The sequence below is a fragment of the Procambarus clarkii genome, chromosome 8 (genome assembly GCF_040958095.1).
Source record: "Procambarus clarkii isolate CNS0578487 chromosome 8, FALCON_Pclarkii_2.0, whole genome shotgun sequence".
NCBI lineage: Eukaryota > Metazoa > Arthropoda > Malacostraca > Decapoda > Cambaridae > Procambarus > Procambarus clarkii.
In genome coordinates, this window is record NC_091157.1 from 25,030,358 (window position 1) to 25,057,055 (window position 26,698).

The window sequence follows — 26,698 nt, forward strand, 5'->3', positions numbered from 1 at the left end:
CTATGATGGTTAAATTATAACACAGAAGGTACAACAAGGCCAGAAAATGGGTGATTGAGCTACAACTCAATCTCCCGGAGACACTGATAGGTAAACACACACACACACACATACACTCAAACAGACATCACGCACGCAGACATACACACAAAGGAAAACACCTTTATCATTCCTCTCCCCCACCCCCACACACCCACACTCACACGCTGTAAAAGTTGGTGGTGGTGGGAAATATTAGGATGGGAATATATAGCGTGCCTGACGGCTCCAATGGAGTAAATTGCTCGTCACAATTTTGTTTTCAGTCGGCACAGTGTGTGTGTGTGTGCGCGTGTGCGTGCACCTGGGGGGGGGGGGCGGAGTTATCATTGTGATGACCGCTTCCCCAGACCACTAGCCTTTGCCCCATCTATACCCCCATACGATCGTCTTCAGACAGCCCCTCCGGCCCTCCTCAGCCCTATATCCAGAGATTTATCCATTCCTGAGCCGCCATTAGCCCCGAGTCCATCCTCAGTCCCCTTGCCCACCCCTTAACTACACACTTAAGACTAGTTACATCCCTTCAAGAACTTCATCTCATAGACTGTGACTGTGGAGTGACTGGAGGTCATCCTAGAGACTGTCTGTGAGGTAACTGGGGTTGAGGAGTGACGTGAGGTTGCTGGATTAATGATAGGTAAATCACCTGCCTTACGGGTCATACTGAAGACGTATTCCTCTACGGTTTACAACAAGGGAAGAGTCTGTTGAAAATCAAAGGAACACAGAGGAAAGAGAGAAAAATAAGGAAAGAAAGAAGGGGAAGGTGTGCATACTTATTCGTTTCTAATGGGAGTAAGATTGAGCTCTGTACCTGGTTGGACAGGAGTACTGGAACGCCAGTAGGCCTACTTTCCGACATTTACAGTACGCTGTTCACTTGCTGTAAAGGACAATCTGTCCTCGGGGAGGAGATCCACTCCAGGGAATGTACTGGGAACGACTACGTAATTAGCTCTATTATCTACCTCTCTAGCCATGGTTAGGTTAGATTAAGGTTACTTTAGGTTAAGGTGTGTTTGGTTAGGTGGTGTATTACTGACGATAATATGAAATATGGAATTCGAACAATATTTCAGTGTGACCGAGAATCAAATTCTTCAAAGAAAGCGCTTTCAGCATTCATTTTTTATATTTTAAACAAGGACTAGAAAAAATAACGTTATAACCTGAGAATAATTTCTGTTTATGATAAAAGTTTGTTTGCCAGTTTACATGTAGACTATTAATGGAATCATAATATGCTTCCAGACCATGACAGATATCTAGATAACCATCCAGGTGGTTTGAAAGGGGGAGGTGTGGTTTCTCAAGGTAATTGATTGCTGTGAAGACGGGCTGTGTAAAGGACATGAAGGGGAAATTACTTGAAATTCACTCTGCGTCGACCCGCTTCCAAACCGCTTGAAAATCTTGTGCTGATTAGTCAATGATAACGTCACTTCAAGGGACGTACTGACATTGGCGGATGGCGGGAAACGCGAAATATCAGCAGCATCCGCTGAGGGTGGAGAGGGTGGTGGTGTAAGGGCGCTGAGGGCGGAGAGGGTGGTAGTATAAGGGCGCTGAGGGTGGTAGTATAAGGGCGCTGACGGTGGAGAGGGTGGTAGTGTAAGGGCTCTGAGAGTAGGTGAGAAGTGTGGACCTCGGAGTAGTGTAGGAACGCTGCATCATGACCCTTCTGTCCTTTACACACACTATAGCTTCCCGCCACCTCAGTACCACCATTGCCTCGCTGGCTTCACCCCAAACATCCCCCTCCCTCACCTCACATATTCCACCAGCGAGGAAAATTGTTTAACATTGCCGGCAATGCGACTTTGATGCAATTTCCATGTTCCCTCATTGTGTGACCAGCTGCTTTTAATAGAGTTCTAAACCCACTCTCCCTCTCCCTTGGCTCTAACACCCGTGATGTGTCTTGCATATACAGCCCTCGACCCCTTGACATGCTCTATAATCACACGTTGCCATTCCTCTAAATTACTGTACTATTTACTATTATAAATTATTCGCGCTTTAGGACCCCATATCCCGTGATTATGGCCGCTACGCCATGCATGTATTATGGAAGGGTGATGGGGAGGGGGAGAATTTAAATCTTGAGCATGAAGAGATTCGATACGAGTTAGAATTTCATTCCTCCTTCTTATACCCAGCGGAGGCCAGCACTGGGCCCTCTCGCCCTTGGAATCCAATCTCCACATTCATTTACGTCCCTCACACCGACCTGAGCACGTCACCGGTGCTCTTCGCATCCTCTTTTCAACTTCTCTTCTCGTCTCTGTTAGATAGTTTCTTGCTGTCATTCTCAATTGACTCGCGCCTGCCTGTTACTAAATCATTTAGTTGAACTAATCATTTCCTTTACACCTTTGTCTCGCGTTTGATCTTGGCATTCCTTACTCTCTCTGGTCCGCTCACTTGGACTGGTCGGCAGAGCTAAGGCTTCGTTTCTGGCAGGGTCGGCGTTCGATCCTCGATGGCCCCTCCCTGGTTTTGGTTCTCCCCGGCTCCTGGTTCTCTCAGGTACTGGTACTCTCGCTCCTCAGATTAGCTCTTCTCTCTCTCTGTTGTTGTTGTTGTTTAAGATTCAGCTACTGGGAACAAAAAGTTCCAAGTAGCACGGGCTATGGTGAGCCCGTAGTGGACTTACCTGGCACAGGAGGGGCGCGCCTTCTCTCTTTCTCTGTTGTTGTTGTATAGATTCAGCTACTCGGAACAAGTTCCAAATAGCACGGGCTATGGTGAGTCCGTAACTTACCTGGCACAGGAGCGGAGCAAGTAGCACGGGCTATGTGTGAGCCCGTAGTGGATTTACCTGGCACAGGAGCGGTACTGAGTGTTCTTTCTCTCTCTCTTCGTTCTCTTCTTTTATATCCTCCCCTCTCCCTCCCTTCTCCCCCCCCCATTTCTATCCCCTCCTTCTCTAGCCCGTTCTAATCTCTGTCGTTTCATGCAGCTGCTCTCAATACGATATTCCTTTCAGTCTGATAATATACCTATTTTCCTTCATTTGCGTTTTCTTTATAACATATTTAATATGTTCTCATATCCGCTCACCTCCGACGCTTATAGACAGTTTAGCTTCCTTTATTTTCTTCCTGGCGACCTGGACCAGTGCTGAGGTGGGGTCCGTGACCTTGGCGGTCCCTTGCTTCCGGATTGGTCTGTGGGGCATCGCTGTCTATGCCTTTGTGTCCCCCTGCCTCCTCTTCTTGTGGTAGGGGCGCGCGAGGGTTTCCGACTCCTGGCACAGCTCATGGTGGGGGCCAGTGCGGGTGTCCGGACAGCTTTAAGGCCGTCACATAACGCGTCCCTCAAAAGTGTAGCCCAGTCTTATCTGTCTCTTTTCCTGGGCTGGGGGTGGCTGGGGCGATCATCATTCCGTCGCCCCCACCCCGCCGCCCCTTCCTCCTCTACACCACTGTGCTTTCTTGTGCCGTTCGACCATTGCCAAGCCAGCATCCCCTAGAAAATAGATGATTTCGGTGTTCTCATCTCCCGAGAACTTTGAGTTCTCTCTCTCTCTCTCTCTCTCTCTCTCTCTCTCTCTCTCTCTCTCTCTCTCTCTCTCTCTCTCTCTCTCTCTCTCTCTCCTCTCTCTCTCTCTCTCTCTCTCCTCTCTCTCTCTCTCTCTCTCTCTCTCTCTTCTCTCTCTCTCTCTCTCTCTCTCTCTCTCTCTCTCTCTCTCTCTCTCTCTCTCTCTCTCTCTCTCTCTCTCTCTCTCTCTCTCTCTCTCTCTCTCTCTCTCTCTCTCTCTCTCTCCTCTCTCTCTCATTCTCTCTCTCTCTCTCTCTCTCTCTCTCATTCTCTTTCTCTCTCTCTCTCTCTCTCTCTCTCTCTCTCTCTCTCTCTCTCTCTCTCTCTCTCTGCTCTCTCTCTCTCTCTCTCTCTCTCTCCTCTCTCTCTCTCTCTCTCTCTCTCTCTCCCTCTCCCTCCCTCCCTCCCCCTCTCCCTCCCCTCTCTTTCCTTCCCCCTCCCTCTCTTTCCTTCCCCCTCCCTCTCTTTCCTTCCCCCCTCCCTCCCCCTCTCCCTCCCTCTCTTTCCTTCCCCCTCCCTCTCTGCCCACACACACACACACCTCCCCCCCCCCTCTCTCCCTCACCCGCTGTCTCCCTCACCCGCTCTCTCCCTCACCCACTCTCTCCCTCACCCACTCTCTCCCTCTCCTCTCTCTCCCTCCCGCCTCTCTCTCCATCTCCTCCCCCCCCTCCCCTTCTACTTTCTTCTCACTTCAGTGGAAGGGTCGGATCCCCCCCCACCCACCCATTTATCTCTCCCTTTATCACTCCCTTTCTCTCTCTCTCTTTCTCTCTCTCTTCCTCTCTCTCTCTCCCTCCCCCATCCGAACAGGGTCAAGCATGGCAGCCAGAGGTCCCAGGGGAACAGGAAAGAGCCAGGTGACGAGATGAAGGAAATGTTCGCCCAGTTTCTGGAGGACATCAAGAGTGAGATGCAAGAAATGATGCAGGAAATGAAGAACGAAATAAGCAACCTGAAAAGAGAGCTGACAGCAGCAAAGGAGGAGATTAGAGCCCTCAAAGAAAATGGTATCGAGGCTGAGAATCAGAAAACCACCCAGGAGAAGGTGGTAATAGTTTTCTGGATGAGAATGCCACAATAAAAGCAACATTTGCGGAAATACTAAAAAAAAATAACTCTGAAGTAATGACTGCAGTGATGGAGGTGGCCATGAAAGCAGCCACCTCGCAGGAGGCGGACACGCTCCACTAGCCAACTGCTGGAAAGGAACAGATCAGTGGTTGCTGTGGGTATTAAGGAGCAGGAAGGATCTAATAGGACAGAGTGGAATGACAAGGACAAAGCAGCAGTGAATGAAGTACTAAAGGCACTAGACATGGAAGGGGCTGAGCATAGCATTGAGAAGGTTTTTCAGGCTAGGCCGGTACAACAAAGACCGAGACCGAATGATAAAGATAGTGTTTGCAAACGAGAACACAAAGGAGAAGATCCTATCAAGGAAGAGCTCCCTGAAAAACGTGGGAAAATTAAAAAATGTATTCCTCCAAAGAGACATGACAAGAGAGGAGAGAGCCGTGGCGGCAGAAGCAAGGAAGAGGCGCAGGGCGAGAGGGGAAAACCAGGAAGTCACAGCTCCCAACCCAACACCCCCAGAGGCGAGGGGGGAACCCACAACCAGCTACCCAGTAACGCCAGAAGGGAGGACAACCCCGCCTCCCTCCTCTGCATAGAAAACCCCCCTACCCCAAACCCTCCCTGCCCCCACTCAAATGTTCAGCAAAATCTCCCTCCCCCCACACCCAATCCCCACCCTTCTATGTCTGTGTGTGTGTGTGTTTACACGTACGTACGTATAAAGGATTTAGGTTATCTTGAGGTTATCTTGAGATGATTTCGGGGCTTTTTATTTCTAGTGTCCCTGCGGTTAGGTTAAACTTTCAAACCCCGCGGTTAGGTAATTTGTAGGTTAAACAAATAAATAAAATAAAACTTTAGACATAATATAGGACATATTACTGCTGGAACAGACATAATATAGCACACATTACTGTTACTTTATATATATTTCTCCAAATACATTTTCAGCATTACCTTGAAAATCCAGCCTGCACGTTAATGGCACCTACGAGACAACACAGCCGCCTCTGTTGACGTCCCTTAACATGGCAAACATACACTCACTCCACACACTCTCATCTTCTATTTACATGTACAAAATCTTGTTCCTAAGTGCTAATCTTGATCTGAACTCTTCTTTGATAGGTGTAATAGATTCCATGAGCACCACACCAGAAATAGATATATCTTTGATATCCCCAGAGTCAGTCTAAATATGTGTAAATACTCCATGCAAATAAAAGAGCCCCAGTCTACTGAACTCACTCTCTAATGAATTAAAAAATCCAACCTATGCCTTATTCAAAAGTAAAATAAAAAAGTACCTAATTTCATCCTCATGTTTCCTACCTTGTGTTTCAAACTCACACTGTGTCTTGTGCTAACCCAATATTAATACTTAAGACATACAACTTCACCATTGAAATTAATTTTTGCCAATTTATATTGAAGTTATTATATTAAACTCAAATTTTGCTACAATGTACCTATTATTAATTTTACCTTATTTGTTTTAGTAATTTAAGGACCTGCCCGAAACGCTATGAGTGTTAGTGGCTTTTGCAAGAATGTTGGAACACCATTGTCAAGTACTTTCACAAACCCAATGTACTTCTTGAATATAAATAAATAAATAAATAAATAAACAAACAAATAAATACCAGTAGCATACAACACTTCTACCTTCTTACATTATGTAGCACAACAAAACATGTCTTGTAAGTGCTTATGAAGAAAATAAGTGTTACTTGAAGTGTACGGTAAGTGTGTATAGGCGTGGTAGGCGTGGCCTTAATGGGGAGATGTTTGGTATAGTGCCAGGAGAGAGGGCGAGGTGTGCCAGGCTCCACCATACCCCAGTACTGTGTGCCGCTGGTCGCTGCCAGGCTCCACCATACCCCAGTGTTGTGTGCCGCTGGTCGCTGCCAGGCTCCACCATACCCCAGTGTTGTGTGCCGCTGGTCGCTGCCAGGCTCCACCATACCCCAGTGTTGTGTGCCGCTGGTCGCTGCCAGGCTCCACCATAACCCCAGTGTTGTGTGCCGCTGGTCGCTGCCAGGCTCCACCATACCCCAGTGTTGTGTGCCGCTGGTCGCTGCCAGGCTCCACCATACCCCAGTGCTGTGTGCCGCTGGTCGCTGCCAGGCTCCACCATACCCCAGTGCTGTGTGCCACTGGTCGCTGCCAGGCTCCACCATACCCCAGTGCTGTGTGCCACTGGTCGCTGCCAGGCTCCACCATACCCCAGTACTGTGTGCCACTGGTCGCTGCCAGGCTCCACCATACCCCAGTACTGTGTGCCACTGGTCGCTGCCAGGCTCCACCATACCCCAGTGCTGTGTGCCGCTGGTCGCTGCCAGGCTCCACACATACCCCAGTGCTGTGTGCCACTGGTCGCTGCCAGGCTCCACCATACCCCAGTACTGTGTGCCACTGGTCGCTGCCAGGCTCCACCATACCCCAGTACTGTGTGCCGCTGGTCGCTGCCAGGCTCCACCATACCCCAGTACTGTGTGCCACTGGTCGCTGCCAGGCTCCACCATACCCCAGTGCTGTGTGCCACTGGTCGCTGCCAGGCTCCACCATACCCCAGTACTGTGTGCCGCTGGTCGCTGCCAGGCTCCACCATACCCCAGTACTGTGTGCCGCTGGTCGCTGCCAGGCTCCACCATACCCCAGTACTGTGTGCCGCTGGTCGCTGCCAGGCTCCACCATACCCCAGTACTGTGTGCCGCTGGTCGCTGCCAGGCTCCACCATAACCCCAGTACTGTGTGCCACTGGTCGCTGCCAGGCTCGTCTCGTCTCCCTCACAGCTCCCCAGTCACAGTGAGTCATCCTCTCAGCGGCTCTATTACTTGGGCAGGACGGTAGAGCGACGGTATCGCTTCGTGCAGGTCGACGTTCAATCCCCGACCGTCCAAGTGGTTGGGCACCATTTTTATCCCCCCCGTCCCATCCCAAATCCTTATCCTGACCCCTTCCAAGTGCTATATAATCGTAATTAATGGCATGGCGCTTTTTCCTGACTATTCCTTAACTCCCTCAAGTTTTGGAGTTGTCCCACATTCTGTGTCTTTGATATTTTCCGTCATCACCGCCTCGTACTACGGTGACGGCCTTGTTTTGGAGTTGTCAGAGTTTCAAACTATATATATATATATATATATATATATATATATATATATATATATATATATATATATATATATATATTGCTACCAATGACTTTTGTACAGTCACGGTGGTCGAGTTGTTAAGAAACCAGGTACGCCGTAGTGCATAGTGCTATTATGCATTCAACCACAGAAGGTGATTCAGTTATAACTGCATCATATATTATGGCATGCATTATATAGTCAGTCTTGGGTACAAGTCCAGTATATCATGAAGTGTTCCAGTACTCAGTACTTACAAAGTTCAGCATACCTCAGCCCAGGAGGGCGGAAGTCAGTGAATATGGGACATTCTACAATATAATGTTTAGAGGAGTGAATGTTTTCTCTTTCACAAAGTTGACACATGGTGTATTGGACAGTTTCACAAGTTGACACATGGTGTATTGGACACTTTCACAAAGTTGACACATGGTGTATTGGACAGTTCCACAAAGTTGACACATGGTGTATTCGACATTTGGGTTTCGAGAAAGCTGCCCAGATACGTCTATATCCCAGGCGTATTCTGGCCACTATTAACATCACATTGCCGGGTTCTTGTTCTATTAGTTATAAATGTCTCCTCAAGGCATTCGTCATAATGTTTAATGCTATAGCTTTCAGGCCATTGTGAATTTGTCAGGTCAGTAAGATTTTCACCTGATATTATTAGTTTAAGTATTTCTCTTTGTCACTGCTAATGAGCACCTGTATTAATTTCTACTACTGGCCTAGAACCTGCTTTGAGGTGGACATTGTGGCACGACCTTGAGGATGGCACAGTGTTCCTCAGCGTAAACTGGCTGATGGGAGTTGAATTAGTGTATAATTTGTACTTATTCGCTTATGTCTAATATTCTATTGTCGTTATACCTGTCGACTATTTCAGTGTTTTTGGTGAGGATACCTCTGGTGTTGTTGGTCAGGATACCTCTGGTGTTGTTGGTGAGGATACCTCTGGTGTTGTTGGTGAGGATACCTCTGGTGTGTTGGTCAGGATACCTCTGGTGTTGTTGGTCAGGATACCTCTGGTGTTGTTGGTCAGGATACCTCTGGTGTTGTTGGTGAGGATACCTCTGGTGTTGTTGGTGAGGATACCTCTGGCGATCGTCTGGGTGTGTGTAGCAATTATTTACTTATTTATTGATGTACAACTAGGTACAGTTTTGAGAGTACATTCAATGTTGTTCTTGGAGTTTTGTTGTTTTATGCATTATCAAGCGCCTTCAAAGAGATGTTGATGTCTTGCGAATATATTGAGATTGTTGGGGCTGACAGTCCCAAGTGAGCATGTAAATGTACGGACGTCATTTGTCTTTTCAATGGGTTTAGCTTTGTGTCGGGAGAGTTCATGAGCAAGTTGGCAGTCTTCTTGCTCTTGTTGTAAACTGACAACTTTATCGTCTGGTTAGTGTTGGTGGGGATCATTGATTTGCCAATAATGTCTTTCAAGCCTGTTTTGTGAGCTGTTGAAAGAAGTTCCTGTAAAAGAGTTTATTAAGTGGGCGAGGTACTGTAGTGGTGGCTACTTCACCAGAGGTACCATGGAGGTTCACCTTCTTTTTTATGGTCTCCGACATACCCGTTATAGAATCTATTTTTGACACGGACTTTTACTGAGTTTCTTTTCATTCTGCTTCCACTTGGAACTTTGCGAGTGCATGGTTGACACAGTAGTGAAAAACACTTTGCTTGTACCTGTTAGGTTCACGTCTAGCATTTAGGTACATTCTTACGTTAGTTTGCTTAACGTAGACTGCAGTGTGGAAGCCACAATTCCTGTCTGGGAATGTTTATATCCCGGAAAGACAGCTTACCTTCATTCATGATCTCGTTAGTAAAGCAAACCATGGGACTAAAACTTGAAGGCTTCCTTAAGCTTACATTCCCAAGTTTGAAACCCACAACAGTTGTCAAACTCCTGAGTACCTATTTACTGCTAAGTGAACAGAGCCATCAGGTGAAATGGTGTTTCCCAAACGCTTTTGTCCTGACGCAGGAATTGTACTCGGAACTTTTTTGGCTGTGGCATATCTGCGCTGATCACTGCGCCATATGATCCTTATATGTTTAATTTCCTTGTGATAGTTCTAGCTTGGAAATCCTGTGTGCTACTGACTGCCCGGCCTCTTTAATTGTGTTTTGTGAGAGACACTTACACGGCACCCGTGTCCTTCACACCCGTGTCCTTCACACCCGTGTCCTTCACACCCGTGCTCTTCACACCCGTGTCCTTCACACCCGTGTCCTTCACACCCGTGTCCTTCACACCCGTGTCCTTCACACATGTGTCCTTCACACCCGTGTCCTTCACACATGTGTCCTTCACACCCGTGTCCTTCACACCCGTGTCCTTCACACCCGTGTCCTTCATACCCGTGTTCTTCACACCCGTGTCTTTCACACCCGTGTCCTTCACACCCGTGTCCTTCACACCCGTGTCCTTCACACCCGTGTCCTTCACACATGTGTCCTTCACACTCGTGTCCTTCACACATGTGTCCTTCACACCCGTGTCCTTCACACCCGTGTTCTTCACACCCGTGTCCTTCACACCCGTGTCCTTCACACCCGTGTCCTTCACACCCGTGTCCTTCACATTCGTGACCTTCACACCCGTGTCCTTCACACCCGTGTCCTTCACACATGTGTCCTTCACACCCGTGTCCTTAACACCCGTGTCCTTCACACCCGTGTCCTTCACACCCGTGTCCTTCACACCCGTGTCCTTCACACCCGTGTCCTTCACACATGTGTCCTTCACACATGTGTCCTTCACACATGTGTCCTTCACACCCGTGTCCTTCACACCCGTGTCATACACACCCGTGTCCTTCACACCCGTGTCCTTCACACATGTGTCCTTCACACATGTGTCCTTCACACATGTGTCCTTCACACCCGTGTCCTTCACACCCGTGTCCTTCACACATGTGTCCTTCACACATGTGTCCTTCACACATGTGTCCTTCACACCCGTGTCCTTCACACCCGTGTCATACACACTCGTGTCCTTCACACCCGTGTCCTTCACACGCGTGTCCTTCACACATGTGTCCTTCACACATGTGTCCTTCACACATGTGTCCTTCACACGCGTGTCCTTCACACATGTGTCCTTCACACATGTGTCCTTCACACATGTGTCCTTCAAACATGTGTCCTTCACACATGTCTCCTTCACACATGTTTCCTTCACACATGTGTCCTTCACACCCGTGTCCTTCACACATGTGTCCTTCACACCCGTGTCCTTCACACATGTGTCCTTCACACATGTGTCCTTCACACATGTCTCCTTCACACATGTTTCCTTCACACATGTGTCCTTCACACCCGTGTCCTTCACACATGTGTCCTTCACACCCGTGTCCTTCACACATGTGTCCTTCACAACCGTGTCCTTCACACATGTGTCCTTCACACCCGTGTCCTTCACACATGTGTCCTTCACACCCGTGTCCTTCACACATGTGTCCTTCACACCCGTGTCCTTCACACCCGTGTCCTTCACACCCGTCTCCTTCACACCCGTGTCCTTCACACCCGTGTCCTTCACACCCGTGTCCTTCACACATGTGTCCTTCACACATGTGTCCTTCACACCCGTGTCCTTCACACCCGTGTCCTTCACACCCGTGTCCTTCACACTCGTGTCCTTCACACCCGTGTCCTTCACACCCGTGTCCTTCACACTTGTGTCCTTCACACTCGTGTCCTTCACACCCGTGTCCTTCACACGCGTGTTTCTTCACACATGTGTCCTTCACACATGTGTCCTTCACACGCGTGTTCTTCACACATGTGTCCTTCACACATGTGTCCTTCACACATGTGTCCTTCACACATGTGTCCTTCACACCCGTGTCCTTCACACATGTGTCCTTCACACCCGTGTCCTTCACACATGTGTCCTTCACACATGTGTCCTTCACACATGTCTCCTTCACACATGTTTCCTTCACACATGTGTCCTTCACACCCGTGTCCTTCACACATGTGTCCTTCACACCCGTGTCCTTCACACATGTGTCCTTCACACCCGTGTCCTTCACACATGTGTCCTTCACACCCGTGTCCTTCACACCCGTGTCCTTCACAACCGTGTCCTTCACACCCGTATCCTTCACACACGTGTTCTTCACACCCGTGTCCTTCACACCCGTGTCCTTCACACCCGTGTCCTTCACACCCGTGTCCTTCACACATGTGTCCTTCACACCCGTGTCCTTCACACCCGTGTCCGTCACACCCGTGTCCATCACACCCGTGTTCTTCACACCCGTGTCCTTAACACCCGTGTCCTTCACACCCGTGTCCTTCACACTCGTGTCCTTCACATATGTGTCCTTCACACCCGTGTCCTTCACACCCGCGTCCTTCACACCCGTGTCCTTCACACCCGTGTCCTTCACACCCGTGTCCTTCACACATGTGTCCTTCACACCCGTGTCCTTCACACCCGTGTCCTTCACACCCGTGTCCTTCACACCCGTGTCCTTCACACATGTGTCCTTCACACATGTGTCCTTCACATCCGTGTCCTTCACACCCGTGTCCTTCACACCCGTGTCCTTCACACTCGTGTCCTTCACACCCGTGTCCTTCACACCCGTGTCCTTCACACATGTGTCCTTCACACTCGTGTCCTTCACACCCGTGTCCTTCACTCGCGTGTCCTTCACACATGTGTCCGTCACACATGTGTCCTTCACACATGTGTCCTTCACACATGTGTCCTTCACACATGTTTCCTTCACACATGTGTCCTTCACACCCGTGTCCTTCACACATGTGTCCTTCACACCCGTGTCCTTCACACCCGTGTCCTTCACACATGTGTCCTTCACACATGTCTCCTTCACACATGTTTCCTTCACACATGTGTCCTTCACACCCGTGTCCTTCACACATGTGTCCTTCACACCCGTGTCCTTCACACATGTGTCCTTCACACCCGTGTCCTTCACACATGTGTCCTTCACACCCGTGTCCTTCACACCCGTGTCCTTCACACATGTGTCCTTCACACCCGTGTCCTTCACACCCGTGTCCTTCACACCCGTGTCCTTCACACATGTGTCCTTCACACCCGTGTCCTTCACACCAGTGTCCTTCACACCCGTGTCCTTCACACCCGTGTTCTTCACACCCGTGTCCTTCACACCCGTGTCCTTCACACATGTGTCCTTCACACTCGTGTCCTTCACACCCGTGTCCTTCACTCGCGTGTCCTTCGCACATGTGTCCGTCACACATGTGTCCTTCACACATGTGTCCTTCACACATGTGTCCTTCACACATGTTTCCTTCACACATGTGTCCTTCACACCCGTGTCCTTCACACATGTGTCCTTCACACCCGTGTCCTTCACACATGTGTCCTTCGCACATGTCTCCTTCACACATGTTTCCTTCACACATGTGTCCTTCACACCCGTGTCCTTCACACATGTGTCCTTCACACCCGTGTCCTTCACACATGTGTCCTTCACACCCGTGTCCTTCACACATGTGTCCTTCACACCCGTGTCCTTCACACCCGTGTCCTTCACACATGTGTCCTTCACACATGTCTCCTTCACACATGTTTCCTTCACACATGTGTCCTTCACACCCGTGTCCTTCACACATGTGTCCTTCACACCCGTGTCCTTCACACATGTGTCCTTCACACCCATGTCCTTCACACATGTGTCCTTCACACCCGTGTCCTTCACACCCGTGTCCTTCACACATGTGTCCTTCACACCCATGTCCTTCACACATGTGTCCTTCACACCCGTGTCCTTCACACATGAGTCCTTCACACCCGTGTCCTTCACACATGTGTCCTTCACACCCGTGTCCTTCACATCCGTGTCCTTCACACCCGTGTCCTTCACACCCGTGTTCTTCACACCCGTGTCCTTCACACCCGTGTCCTTCACACTCGTGTCCTTCACACATGTGTCCTTCACACCCGTGTCCTTCACACCCGTGTCCTTCACACCCGTGTCCTTCACACTCGTGTCCTTCACACCCGTGTCCTTCACACCTGTGTCCTTCACACCCGTGTCCTTCACACATGTGTCCTTCACACCCGTGTCCTTCACACCCGTGTCCTTCACACATGTGTCCTTCACACCCGTGTCCTTCACACCCGTGTCCTTCACACCCGTGTCCTTCAAACATGTGTCCTTCACACCCGTGTCCTTCACACCCGTGTCCTTCACACCCGTGTCCTTCACACCCGTGTCCTTCACACCCGTGTCCTTCACACCCGTGTCCTTCACACCCGTGTCCTTCACACCCGTGTCCGTCACACCCGTGTCCTTCACACCCGTGTCCTTCACACATGTGTCTTTCACACCCGTGTCCTTCACACCCGTGTCCTTCACACCCGTGTTCTTCACACCCGTGTCCTTCACACCCGTGTCCTTCACACCCGTGTCCTTCACACCCGTGTCCTTCACACATGTGTCCTTCACACCCGTGTCCTTCACACCCGTGTCCTTCACACCCGTGTCCTTCACACATGTGTCCTTCACACCCGTGTCCTTCACACCCGTGTCCTTCACACCCGTGTCCTTCACACGCGTGTCCTTCACACCCGTGTCCTTCACACCCATGTCCTTCACACATGTGTCCTTCACACATGTGTCCTTCACACCCGTGTCCTTCACACCCGTGTCCTTCACACCCGTGTCCTTCACACCCGTGTCCTTCACACATGTGTCCTTAACACCCGCGTCCGTCACACCCGTGTCCTTCACACCCGTGTCCTTCACACATGTGTCCTTCACACATGTGTCCTTCACACGCGTGTTCTTCACACATGTGTCCTTCACACATGTGTCCTTCACACATGTGTCCTTCACACATGTGTCCTTCACACCCGTGTCCTTCACACATGTGTCCTTCACACCCGTGTCCTTCACACATGTGTCCTTCACACATGTGTCCTTCACACATGTCTCCTTCACACATGTTTCCTTCACACATGTGTCCTTCACACCCGTGTCCTTCACACATGTGTCCTTCACACCCGTGTCCTTCACACATGTGTCCTTCACACCCGTGTCCTTCACACATGTGTCCTTCACACCCGTGTCCTTCACACCCGTGTCCTTCACAACCGTGTCCTTCACACCCGTATCCTTCACACACGTGTTCTTCACACCCGTGTCCTTCACACCCGTGTCCTTCACACCCGTGTCCTTCACACCCGTGTCCTTCACACATGTGTCCTTCACACCCGTGTCCTTCACACCCGTGTCCGTCACACCCGTGTCCATCACACCCGTGTTCTTCACACCCGTGTCCTTAACACCCGTGTCCTTCACACCCGTGTCCTTCACACTCGTGTCCTTCACATATGTGTCCTTCACACCCGTGTCCTTCACACCCGCGTCCTTCACACCCGTGTCCTTCACACCCGTGTCCTTCACACCCGTGTCCTTCACACATGTGTCCTTCACACCCGTGTCCTTCACACCCGTGTCCTTCACACCCGTGTCCTTCACACCCGTGTCCTTCACACATGTGTCCTTCACACATGTGTCCTTCACATCCGTGTCCTTCACACCCGTGTCCTTCACACCCGTGTCCTTCACACTCGTGTCCTTCACACCCGTGTCCTTCACACCCGTGTCCTTCACACATGTGTCCTTCACACTCGTGTCCTTCACACCCGTGTCCTTCACTCGCGTGTCCTTCACACATGTGTCCGTCACACATGTGTCCTTCACACATGTGTCCTTCACACATGTGTCCTTCACACATGTTTCCTTCACACATGTGTCCTTCACACCCGTGTCCTTCACACATGTGTCCTTCACACCCGTGTCCTTCACACCCGTGTCCTTCACACATGTGTCCTTCACACATGTCTCCTTCACACATGTTTCCTTCACACATGTGTCCTTCACACCCGTGTCCTTCACACATGTGTCCTTCACACCCGTGTCCTTCACACATGTGTCCTTCACACCCGTGTCCTTCACACATGTGTCCTTCACACCCGTGTCCTTCACACCCGTGTCCTTCACACATGTGTCCTTCACACCCGTGTCCTTCACACCCGTGTCCTTCACACCCGTGTCCTTCACACATGTGTCCTTCACACCCGTGTCCTTCACACCAGTGTCCTTCACACCCGTGTCCTTCACACCCGTGTTCTTCACACCCGTGTCCTTCACACCCGTGTCCTTCACACATGTGTCCTTCACACTCGTGTCCTTCACACCCGTGTCCTTCACTCGCGTGTCCTTCGCACATGTGTCCGTCACACATGTGTCCTTCACACATGTGTCCTTCACACATGTGTCCTTCACACATGTTTCCTTCACACATGTGTCCTTCACACCCGTGTCCTTCACACATGTGTCCTTCACACCCGTGTCCTTCACACATGTGTCCTTCGCACATGTCTCCTTCACACATGTTTCCTTCACACATGTGTCCTTCACACCCGTGTCCTTCACACATGTGTCCTTCACACCCGTGTCCTTCACACATGTGTCCTTCACACCCGTGTCCTTCACACATGTGTCCTTCACACCCGTGTCCTTCACACCCGTGTCCTTCACACATGTGTCCTTCACACATGTCTCCTTCACACATGTTTCCTTCACACATGTGTCCTTCACACCCGTGTCCTTCACACATGTGTCCTTCACACCCGTGTCCTTCACACATGTGTCCTTCACACCCATGTCCTTCACACATGTGTCCTTCACACCCGTGTCCTTCACACCCGTGTCCTTCACACATGTGTCCTTCACACCCATGTCCTTCACACATGTGTCCTTCACACCCGTGTCCTTCACACATGAGTCCTTCACACCCGTGTCCTTCACACATGTGTCCTTCACACCCGTGTCCTTCACACCCGTGTCCTTCACACCCGTGTCCTTCACACTCGTGTCCTTCACACCCGTGTCCTTCACACCTGTGTCCTTCACACCCGTGTCCTTCACACATGTGTCCTTCACACCCGTGTCCTTCACACCCGTGTCCTTCACACATGTGTCCTTCACACCCGTGTCCTTCACACCCGTGTCCTTCACACCCGTGTCCTTCAAACATGTGTCCTTCACACCCGTGTCCTTCACACCCGTGTCCTTCACACCCGTGTCCTTCACACCCGTGTCCTTCACACCCGTGTCCTTCACACCCGTGTCCTTCACACCCGTGTCCTTCACACCCGTGTCCGTCACACCCGTGTCCTTCACACCCGTGTCCTTCACACATGTGTCTTTCACACCCGTGTCCTTCACACCCGTGTCCTTCACACCCGTGTTCTTCACACCCGTGTCCTTCACACCCGTGTCCTTCACACCCGTGTCCTTCACACCCGTGTCCTTCACACATGTGTCCTTCACACCCGTGTCCTTCACACCCGTGTCCTTCACACCCGTGTCCTTCACACATGTGTCCTTCACACCCGTGTCCTTCACACCCGTGTCCTTCACACCCGTGTCCTTCACACGCGTGTCCTTCACACCCGTGTCCTTCACACCCATGTCCTTCACACATGTGTCCTTCACACATGTGTCCTTCACACCCGTGTCCTTCACACCCGTGTCCTTCACACCCGTGTCCTTCACACCCGTGTCCTTCACACATGTGTCCTTAACACCCGCGTCCGTCACACCCGTGTCCTTCACACCCGTGTCCTTCATACATGTGTCCTTCACACCCGTGTCCTTCACACCCGTGTCCTTCACACACCCGTGTTCTTCACACCCGTGTCCTTCACACCCGTGTCCTTCACACCCGTGTCCTTCACACCCGTGTCCTTCACACCCGTGTCCTTCACACCCGTGTCCTTCACACATGTGTCCTTCACACCCGTGTCCTTCACACCCGTGTCCTTCACACCCGTGTCCTTCACACCCGTGTCCTTCACACCCGTGTCCTTCACACATGTGTCCTTCACACCTGTGTCCTTCACACCCGTGTCCTTCACACCCGTGTCCTTCACACCCGTGTCCTTCACACCCGTGTCCTTCACACCCGTGTCCTTCACACCCGTGTCTTTCACACATGTGTCCTTCACACATGTGTCCTTCACACCCGTGTCCTTCACACCTGTGTCCTTCACACGCGTGTCCTTCACACATGTGTCCTTCACACATGTGTCCTTCACACATGTGTCCTTCACACATGTGTCCTTCACACATGTCTCCTTCACACATGTTTCCTTCACACATGTGTCCTTCACACATGTCTCCTTCACACATGTTTCCTTCACACATGTGTCCTTCACACCCGTGTCCTTCACACATGTGTCCTTCACACCCGTGTCCTTCACACATGTGTCCTTCACACCCGTGTCCTTCACACATGTGTCCTTCACACTCGTGTCCTTCACACCCGTGTCCTTCACACGCGTGTCCTTCACACATGTGTCCTTCACACATGTGTCCTTCACACATGTGTCCTTCACACATGTGTCCTTCACACATGTCTCCTTCACACATGTTTCCTTCACACATGTGTCCTTCACACCCGTGTCCTTCACACATGTGTCCTTCACACCCGTGTCCTTCACACATGTGTCCTTCACACATGTGTCCTTCACACATGTCTCCTTCACACATGTTTCCTTCACACATGTGTCCTTCACACCCGTGTCCTTCACACCCGTGTCCTTCACACATGTGTCCTTCACACATGTGTCCTTCACACCCGTGTCCTTCACACCCGTGTCCTTCACACATGTGTCCTTCACACCCGTGTCCTTCACACATGTGTCCTTCACACCCGTGTCCTTCACACAAGTGTCCTTCACACATGTGTCCTTTACACCCGTGTCCTTCACATCCGTGTCCTTCACACCCGTGTCCTTCACACCCGTGTCCTTCACACATGTGTCCTTCACACCCGTGTCCTTCACACCCGTGTCCGTCACACCTGTGTCCTTCACACCCGTGTCCTTCACACATGTGTCCTTCACACCCGTGTCCTTCACACCCGTGTCCTTCACACCCGTGTCCTTCAAACATGTGTCCTTCACACCCGTGTCCTTCACACCCGTGTCCTTCACACCCGTGTCCTTCACACCCGTGTCCTTCACACCCGTGTCCTTCACACCCGTGTCCTTCACACCCGTGTCCTTCACACCCGTGTCCGTCACACCCGTGTCCTTCACACCCGTGTCCTTCACACATGTGTCTTTCACACCCGTGTCCTTCACACCCGTGTCCTTCACACCCGTGTTCTTCACACCCGTGTCCTTCACACCCGTGTCCTTCACACCCGTGTCCTTCACACCCGTGTCCTTCACACATGTGTCCTTCACACCCGTGTCCTTCACACCCGTGTCCTTCACACCCGTGTCCTTCACACATGTGTCCTTCACACCCGTGTCCTTCACACCCGTGTCCTTCACACCCGTGTCCTTCACACGCGTGTCCTTCACACCCGTGTCCTTCACACCCATGTCCTTCACACATGTGTCCTTCACACATGTGTCCTTCACACCCGTGTCCTTCACACCCGTGTCCTTCACACCCGTGTCCTTCACACCCGTGTCCTTCACACATGTGTCCTTAACACCCGCGTCCGTCACACCCGTGTCCTTCACACCCGTGTCCTTCATACATGTGTCCTTCACACCCGTGTCCTTCACACCCGTGTCCTTCACACACCCGTGTTCTTCACACCCGTGTCCTTCACACCCGTGTCCTTCACACCCGTGTCCTTCACACCCGTGTCCTTCACACCCGTGTCCTTCACACCCGTGTCCTTCACACATGTGTCCTTCACACCCGTGTCCTTCACACCCGTGTCCTTCACACCCGTGTCCTTCACACCCGTGTCCTTCACACCCGTGTCCTTCACACATGTGTCCTTCACACCTGTGTCCTTCACACCCGTGTCCTTCACACCCGTGTCCTTCACACCCGTGTCCTTCACACCCGTGTCCTTCACACCCGTGTCCTTCACACCCGTGTCTTTCACACATGTGTCCTTCACACATGTGTCCTTCACACCCGTGTCCTTCACACCTGTGTCCTTCACACGCGTGTCCTTCACACATGTGTCCTTCACACATGTGTCCTTCACACATGTGTCCTTCACACATGTGTCCTTCACACATGTCTCCTTCACACATGTTTCCTTCACACATGTGTCCTTCACACATGTCTCCTTCACACATGTTTCCTTCACACATGTGTCCTTCACACCCGTGTCCTTCACACATGTGTCCTTCACACCCGTGTCCTTCACACATGTGTCCTTCACACCCGTGTCCTTCACACATGTGTCCTTCACACTCGTGTCCTTCACACCCGTGTCCTTCACACGCGTGTCCTTCACACATGTGTCCTTCACACATGTGTCCTTCACACATGTGTCCTTCACACATGTGTCCTTCACACATGTCTCCTTCACACATGTTTCCTTCACACATGTGTCCTTCACACCCGTGTCCTTCACACATGTGTCCTTCACACCCGTGTCCTTCACACATGTGTCCTTCACACATGTGTCCTTCACACATGTCTCCTTCACACATGTTTCCTTCACACATGTGTCCTTCACACCCGTGTCCTTCACACCCGTGTCCTTCACACATGTGTCCTTCACACATGTGTCCTTCACACCCGTGTCCTTCACATCCGTGTCCTTCACACATGTGTCCTTCACACCCGTGTCCTTCACACATGTGTCCTTCACACCCGTGTCCTTCACACAAGTGTCCTTCACACATGTGTCCTTTACACCCGTGTCCTTCACATCCGTGTCCTTCACACCCGTGTCCTTCACACCCGTGTCCTTCACACATGTGTCCTTCACACCCGTGTCCTTCACACCCGTGTCCGTCACACCTGTGTCCTTCACACCCGTGTCCTTCACACATGTGTCCTTCACACCCGTGTCCTTCACACCCGTGTCCTTCACACCCGTGTCCTTCACACCCGTGTTCTTCACACCCGTGTCCTTCACACCCGTGTCCTTCACACTCGTGTCCTTCACACATGTGTCCTTCACACCCGTGTCCTTCACACCCGTGTCCTTCACACATGTGTCCTTCACACCTGTGTCCTTCACACCCGTGTCCTTCACACCCGTGTCCTTCACACCCGTGTCCTTCACACCCGTGTCCTTCACACCCGTGTCCTTCACACCCGTGTCTTTCACACATGTGTCCTTCACACATGTGTCCTTCACACCCGTGTCCTTCACACCCGTGTCCTTCACACCCGTGTCCTTCACACATGTGTCCTTCACACTCGTGTCCTTCACACCCGTGTCCTTCACACGCGTGTCCTTCACACATGTGTCCTTCACACATGTGTCCTTCACACATGTGTCCTTCACACATGTGTCCTTCACACATGTCTCCTTCACACATGTTTCCTTCACACATGTGTCCTTCACACCCGTGTCCTTCACACATGTGTCCTTCACACCCGTGTCCTTCACACATGTGTCCTTCACACATGTGTCCTTCACACATGTTTCCTTCACACATGTGTCCTTCACACCCGTGTCCTTCACACCCGTGTCCTTCACACATGTGTCCTTCACACATGTGTCCTTCACACCCGTGTCCTTCACATCCGTGTCCTTCACATCCGTGTCCTTCACACATGTGTCCTTCACACCCGTGTCCTTCACACCCGTGTCCTTCACACATGTGTCCTTCACACTCGTGTCCTTCACACCCGTGTCCTTCACACGCGTGTCCTTCACACATGTGTCCTTCACACATGTGTCCTTCACACATGTGTCCTTCACACATGTGTCCTTCACACATGTCTCCTTCACACATGTTTCCTTCACACATGTGTCCTTCACACCCGTGTCCTTTACACATGTGTCCTTCACACCCGTGTCCTTCACACATGTGTCCTTCACACATGTGTCCTTCACACATGTTTCCTTCACACATGTGTCCTTCACACCCGTGTCCTTCACACCCGTGTCCTTCACACATGTGTCCTTCACACATGTGTCCTTCACACCCGTGTCCTTCACATCCGTGTCCTTCACATCCGTGTCCTTCACACATGTGTCCTTCACACCCGTGTCCTTCACACCCGTGTCCTTCACACATGTGTCCTTCACACATGTGTCCTTTACACCCGTGTCCTTCACACCCGTGTCCTTCACACCCGTGTCCTTCACACCCGTGTCCTTCACACATGTGTCCTTCACACCCGTGTCCTTCACACCCGTGTCCGTCACACCTGTGTCCTTCACACCCGTGTCCTTCACACATGTGTCCTTCACACATGTGTCCTTCACACATGTGTCCTTCACACATGTGTCCTTCACACATGTCTCCTTCACACATGTTTCCTTCACACATGTGTCCTTCACACATGTCTCCTTCACACATGTTTCCTTCACACATGTGTCCTTCACACCCGTGTCCTTCACACATGTGTCCTTCACACCCGTGTCCTTCACACATGTGTCCTTCACACCCGTGTCCTTCACACATGTGTCCTTCACACTCGTGTCCTTCACACCCGTGTCCTTCACACGCGTGTCCTTCACACATGTGTCCTTCACACATGTGTCCTTCACACATGTGTCCTTCACACATGTCTCCTTCACACATGTTTCCTTCACACATGTGTCCTTCACACCCGTGTCCTTCACACATGTGTCCTTCACACCCGTGTCCTTCACACATGTGTCCTTCACACATGTGTCCTTCACACATGTCTCCTTCACACATGTTTCCTTAACACATGTGTCCTTCACACCCGTGTCCTTCACACCCGTGTCCTTCACACATGTGTCCTTCACACATGTGTCCTTCACACCCGTGTCCTTCACATCCGTGTCCTTCACACATGTGTCCTTCACACCCGTGTCCTTCACACATGTGTCCTTCACACCCGTGTCCTTCACACATGTGTCCTTCACACATGTGTCCTTTACACCCGTGTCCTTCACATCCGTGTCCTTCACACCCGTGTCCTTCACACCCGTGTCCTTCACACATGTGTCCTTCACACCCGTGTCCTTCACACCCGTGTCCGTCACACCTGTGTCCTTCACACCCGTGTCCTTCACACATGTGTCCTTCACACCCGTGTCCTTCACACCCGTGTCCTTCACACCCGTGTCCTTCACACCCGTGTTCTTCACACCCGTGTCCTTCACACCCGTGTCCTTCACACTCGTGTCCTTCACACATGTGTCCTTCACACCCGTGTCCTTCACACCCGTGTCCTTCACACATGTGTCCTTCACACCTGTGTCCTTCACACCCGTGTCCTTCACACCCGTGTCCTTCACACCCGTGTCCTTCACACCCGTGTCCTTCACACCCGTGTCCTTCACACCCGTGTCTTTCACACATGTGTCCTTCACACATGTGTCCTTCACACCCGTGTCCTTCACACCCGTGTCCTTCACACCCGTGTCCTTCACACATGTGTCCTTCACACTCGTGTCCTTCACACCCGTGTCCTTCACACGCGTGTCCTTCACACATGTGTCCTTCACACATGTGTCCTTCACACATGTGTCCTTCACACATGTGTCCTTCACACATGTCTCCTTCACACATGTTTCCTTCACACATGTGTCCTTCACACCCGTGTCCTTCACACATGTGTCCTTCACACCCGTGTCCTTCACACATGTGTCCTTCACACATGTGTCCTTCACACATGTTTCCTTCACACATGTGTCCTTCACACCCGTGTCCTTCACACCCGTGTCCTTCACACATGTGTCCTTCACACATGTGTCCTTCACACCCGTGTCCTTCACATCCGTGTCCTTCACATCCGTGTCCTTCACACATGTGTCCTTCACACCCGTGTCCTTCACACCCGTGTCCTTCACACATGTGTCCTTCACACTCGTGTCCTTCACACCCGTGTCCTTCACACGCGTGTCCTTCACACATGTGTCCTTCACACATGTGTCCTTCACACATGTGTCCTTCACACATGTGTCCTTCACACATGTCTCCTTCACACATGTTTCCTTCACACATGTGTCCTTCACACCCGTGTCCTTTACACATGTGTCCTTCACACCCGTGTCCTTCACACATGTGTCCTTCACACATGTGTCCTTCACACATGTTTCCTTCACACATGTGTCCTTCACACCCGTGTCCTTCACACCCGTGTCCTTCACACATGTGTCCTTCACACATGTGTCCTTCACACCCGTGTCCTTCACATCCGTGTCCTTCACATCCGTGTCCTTCACACATGTGTCCTTCACACCCGTGTCCTTCACACCCGTGTCCTTCACACATGTGTCCTTCACACATGTGTCCTTTACACCCGTGTCCTTCACACCCGTGTCCTTCACACCCGTGTCCTTCACACCCGTGTCCTTCACACATGTGTCCTTCACACCCGTGTCCTTCACACCCGTGTCCGTCACACCTGTGTCCTTTACACCCGTGTCCTTCACACATGTGTCCTTCACACCCGTGTCCTTCACACCCGTGTCCTTCACACCCGTGTCCTTCACACCCGTGTTCTTCACACCCGTGTCCTTCACACCCGTGTCCTTCACACTCGTGTCCTTCACACATGTGTCCTTCACACCCGTGTCCTTCACACCCGTGTCCTTCACACCCGTGTCCTTCACACATGTGTCCTTCACACCCGTGTCCTTCACACCCGTGTCCTTCACACATGTGTCCTTCACACATGTGTCCTTCACACCCGTGTCCTTCACACCCGTGTCCTTCACACTCGTGTCCTTCACACTCGTGTCCTTCACACCTGTGTCATTCACACCCGTGTCCTTCACACATGTGTCCTTCACACCCGTGTCCTTCACACCCGTGTCCTTCACACATGTGTCCTTCACACCCGTGTCCTTCACACCCGTGTCCTTCACACCCGTGTCCTTCACACATGTGTCCTTCACACCCGTGTCCTTCACACCCGTGTCCTTCACACCCGTGTCCTTCACACCCGTGTTCTTCACACCCGTGTCCTTCACACCCGTGTCCTTCACACCCGTGTCCTTCACACCCGTGTCCTTCACACATGTGTCCTTCACACCCGTGTCCTTCACACCCGTGTCCTTCACACCCGTGTCCTTCACACCCGTGTCCTTCACACCTGTGTCCTTCACACCCGTGTCCTTCACACCCGTGTCCTTTACACCCGTGTCCTTCACACCCGTGTCCTTCACACCCGTGTCCTTCACACCCGTGTCCTTCACACATGTGTCCTTCACACCCGTGTCCTTCACACCCGTGTCCTTCACACCCGTGTCCTTCACACATGTGTCCTTCACACATGTGTCCTTCACACCCGTGTCCTTCACACCCGTGTCCTTCACACCCGTGTCCTTCACACCCGTGTCCTTCACACATGTGTCCTTCACACCCGTGTCCTTCACACCCGTGTCCTTCACACATGTGTCCTTCACACTCGTGTCCTTCACACCCGTGTCCTTCACTCGCGTGTCCTTCGCACATGTGTCCGTCACACATGTGTCCTTCACACATGTGTCCTTCACACATGTGTCCTTCACACATGTTTCCTTCACACATGTGTCCTTCACACCCGTGTCCTTCACACATGTGTCCTTCACACCCGTGTCCTTCACACATGTGTCCTTCACACATGTCTCCTTCACACATGTTTCCTTCACACATGTGTCCTTCACACCCGTGTCCTTCACACATGTGTCCTTCACACCCGTGTCCTTCACACATGTGTCCTTCACACCCGTGTCCTTCACACATGTGTCCTTCACACCCGTGTCCTTCACACCCGTGTCCTTCACACATGTGTCCTTCACACCCGTGTCCTTCACACCCGTGTCCTTCACACCCGTGTCCTTCACACATGTGTCCTTCACACCCGTGTCCGTCACACCCGTGTCCTTCACACCCGTGTCCTTCACACATGTGTCCTTCACACCCGTGTCCTTCACACCCGTGTCCTTCACACCCGTGTTCTTCACACCTGTGTCCTTCACACCCGTGTCCTTCACACCCGTGTCCTTCACACCCGTGTCCTTCACACATGTGTCCTTCACACCCGTGTCCTTCACACCCGTGTCCTTCACACATGTGTCCTTCACACCTGTGTCCTTCACACCTGTGTCCTTCACACCCGTGTCCTTCACACCCGTGTCCTTCACACCCGTGTCCTTCACACATGTGTCCTTCACACATGTGTCCTTCACACATGTGTCCTTCACACATGTTTTCTTCACACATGTTTTCTTCACACATGTGTCCTTCACACCCGTGTCCTTCACACATGTGTCCTTCACACCCGTGGCCTTCACACATGTGTCCTTCACACATGTGTCCTTCACACATGTCTCCTTCACACATGTTTCCTTCACACATGTGTCCTTCACACATGTGTCCTTCACACCCGTGTCCTTCACACCCGTGTCCTTCACACATGTGTCCTCCACACCTGTGTCCTTCACACATGTGTCCTTCACACCCGTGTCCTTCACACATGTGTCCTTCACACATGTGTTCTTTACACCCGTGTCCTTCACACCCGTGTCCTTCACACCCGTGTCCTTCACACCCGTGTCCTTCACACATGTGTCCTTCACACCCGTGTCCGTCACACCCGTGTCCTTCACACATGTGTCCTTCACACCCGTGTCCTTCACACCCGTGTCCTTCACACCCGTGTCCTTCACACCCGTGTCCTTCACACCCGTGTTCTTCACACCCGTGTCCTTCACACATGTGTCCTTCATACCCGTGTCCTTCACACCCGTGTCCTTCACACCCGTGTCCTTCACTCATGTGTCCTTCACACCCGTGTCCTTCACACCCGTGTCCTTCACACTCGTGTCCTTCACACCCGTGTCCTTCACACCTGTGTCCTTCACACATGTGTCCTTCACACTCGTGTCCTTCACACCCGTGTCCTTCACACGCGTGTCGTTCACACATGTGTCCTTCACACATGTGTCCTTCACACAT

At 51.5% G+C, this 26,698-nt stretch overlaps 2 protein-coding genes across 2 annotated transcripts in view; both read right to left on the minus strand.

The window, feature by feature from the left end:
- Nucleotides 1-2,351, minus strand: part of LOC138359862 (mucin-19-like) — a 66,161-nt gene extending 63,810 nt beyond the window's left edge. Inside the window, exons 1-2 of the mRNA XM_069319598.1 lie at nt 2,273-2,351; nt 1,410-1,630 (exon numbers count right to left, since the gene is read on the minus strand). Coding sequence (XP_069175699.1) covers nt 1,410-1,630; nt 2,273-2,351 — 300 coding nt within the window. The remainder of the gene's footprint in view (nt 1-1,409; nt 1,631-2,272) is intronic.
- Nucleotides 2,352-9,006: 6,655 nt separating this feature from the next.
- Nucleotides 9,007-26,698, minus strand: part of LOC138359866 (serine-rich adhesin for platelets-like) — a 35,173-nt gene continuing 17,481 nt past the window's right edge. Inside the window, exons 5-16 of the mRNA XM_069319605.1 lie at nt 22,285-22,533; nt 20,110-20,358; nt 19,765-20,013; nt 18,188-18,436; nt 17,843-18,091; nt 15,996-16,289; nt 14,871-15,149; nt 12,981-13,274; nt 11,856-12,134; nt 10,925-11,173; nt 10,102-10,258; nt 9,007-9,266 (exon numbers count right to left, since the gene is read on the minus strand). Of these exons, the coding sequence (XP_069175706.1) occupies nt 9,007-9,266; nt 10,102-10,258; nt 10,925-11,173; nt 11,856-12,134; nt 12,981-13,274; nt 14,871-15,149; nt 15,996-16,289; nt 17,843-18,091; nt 18,188-18,436; nt 19,765-20,013; nt 20,110-20,358; nt 22,285-22,533 (3,057 nt within the window). The remainder of the gene's footprint in view (nt 9,267-10,101; nt 10,259-10,924; nt 11,174-11,855; nt 12,135-12,980; nt 13,275-14,870; nt 15,150-15,995; nt 16,290-17,842; nt 18,092-18,187; nt 18,437-19,764; nt 20,014-20,109; nt 20,359-22,284; nt 22,534-26,698) is intronic.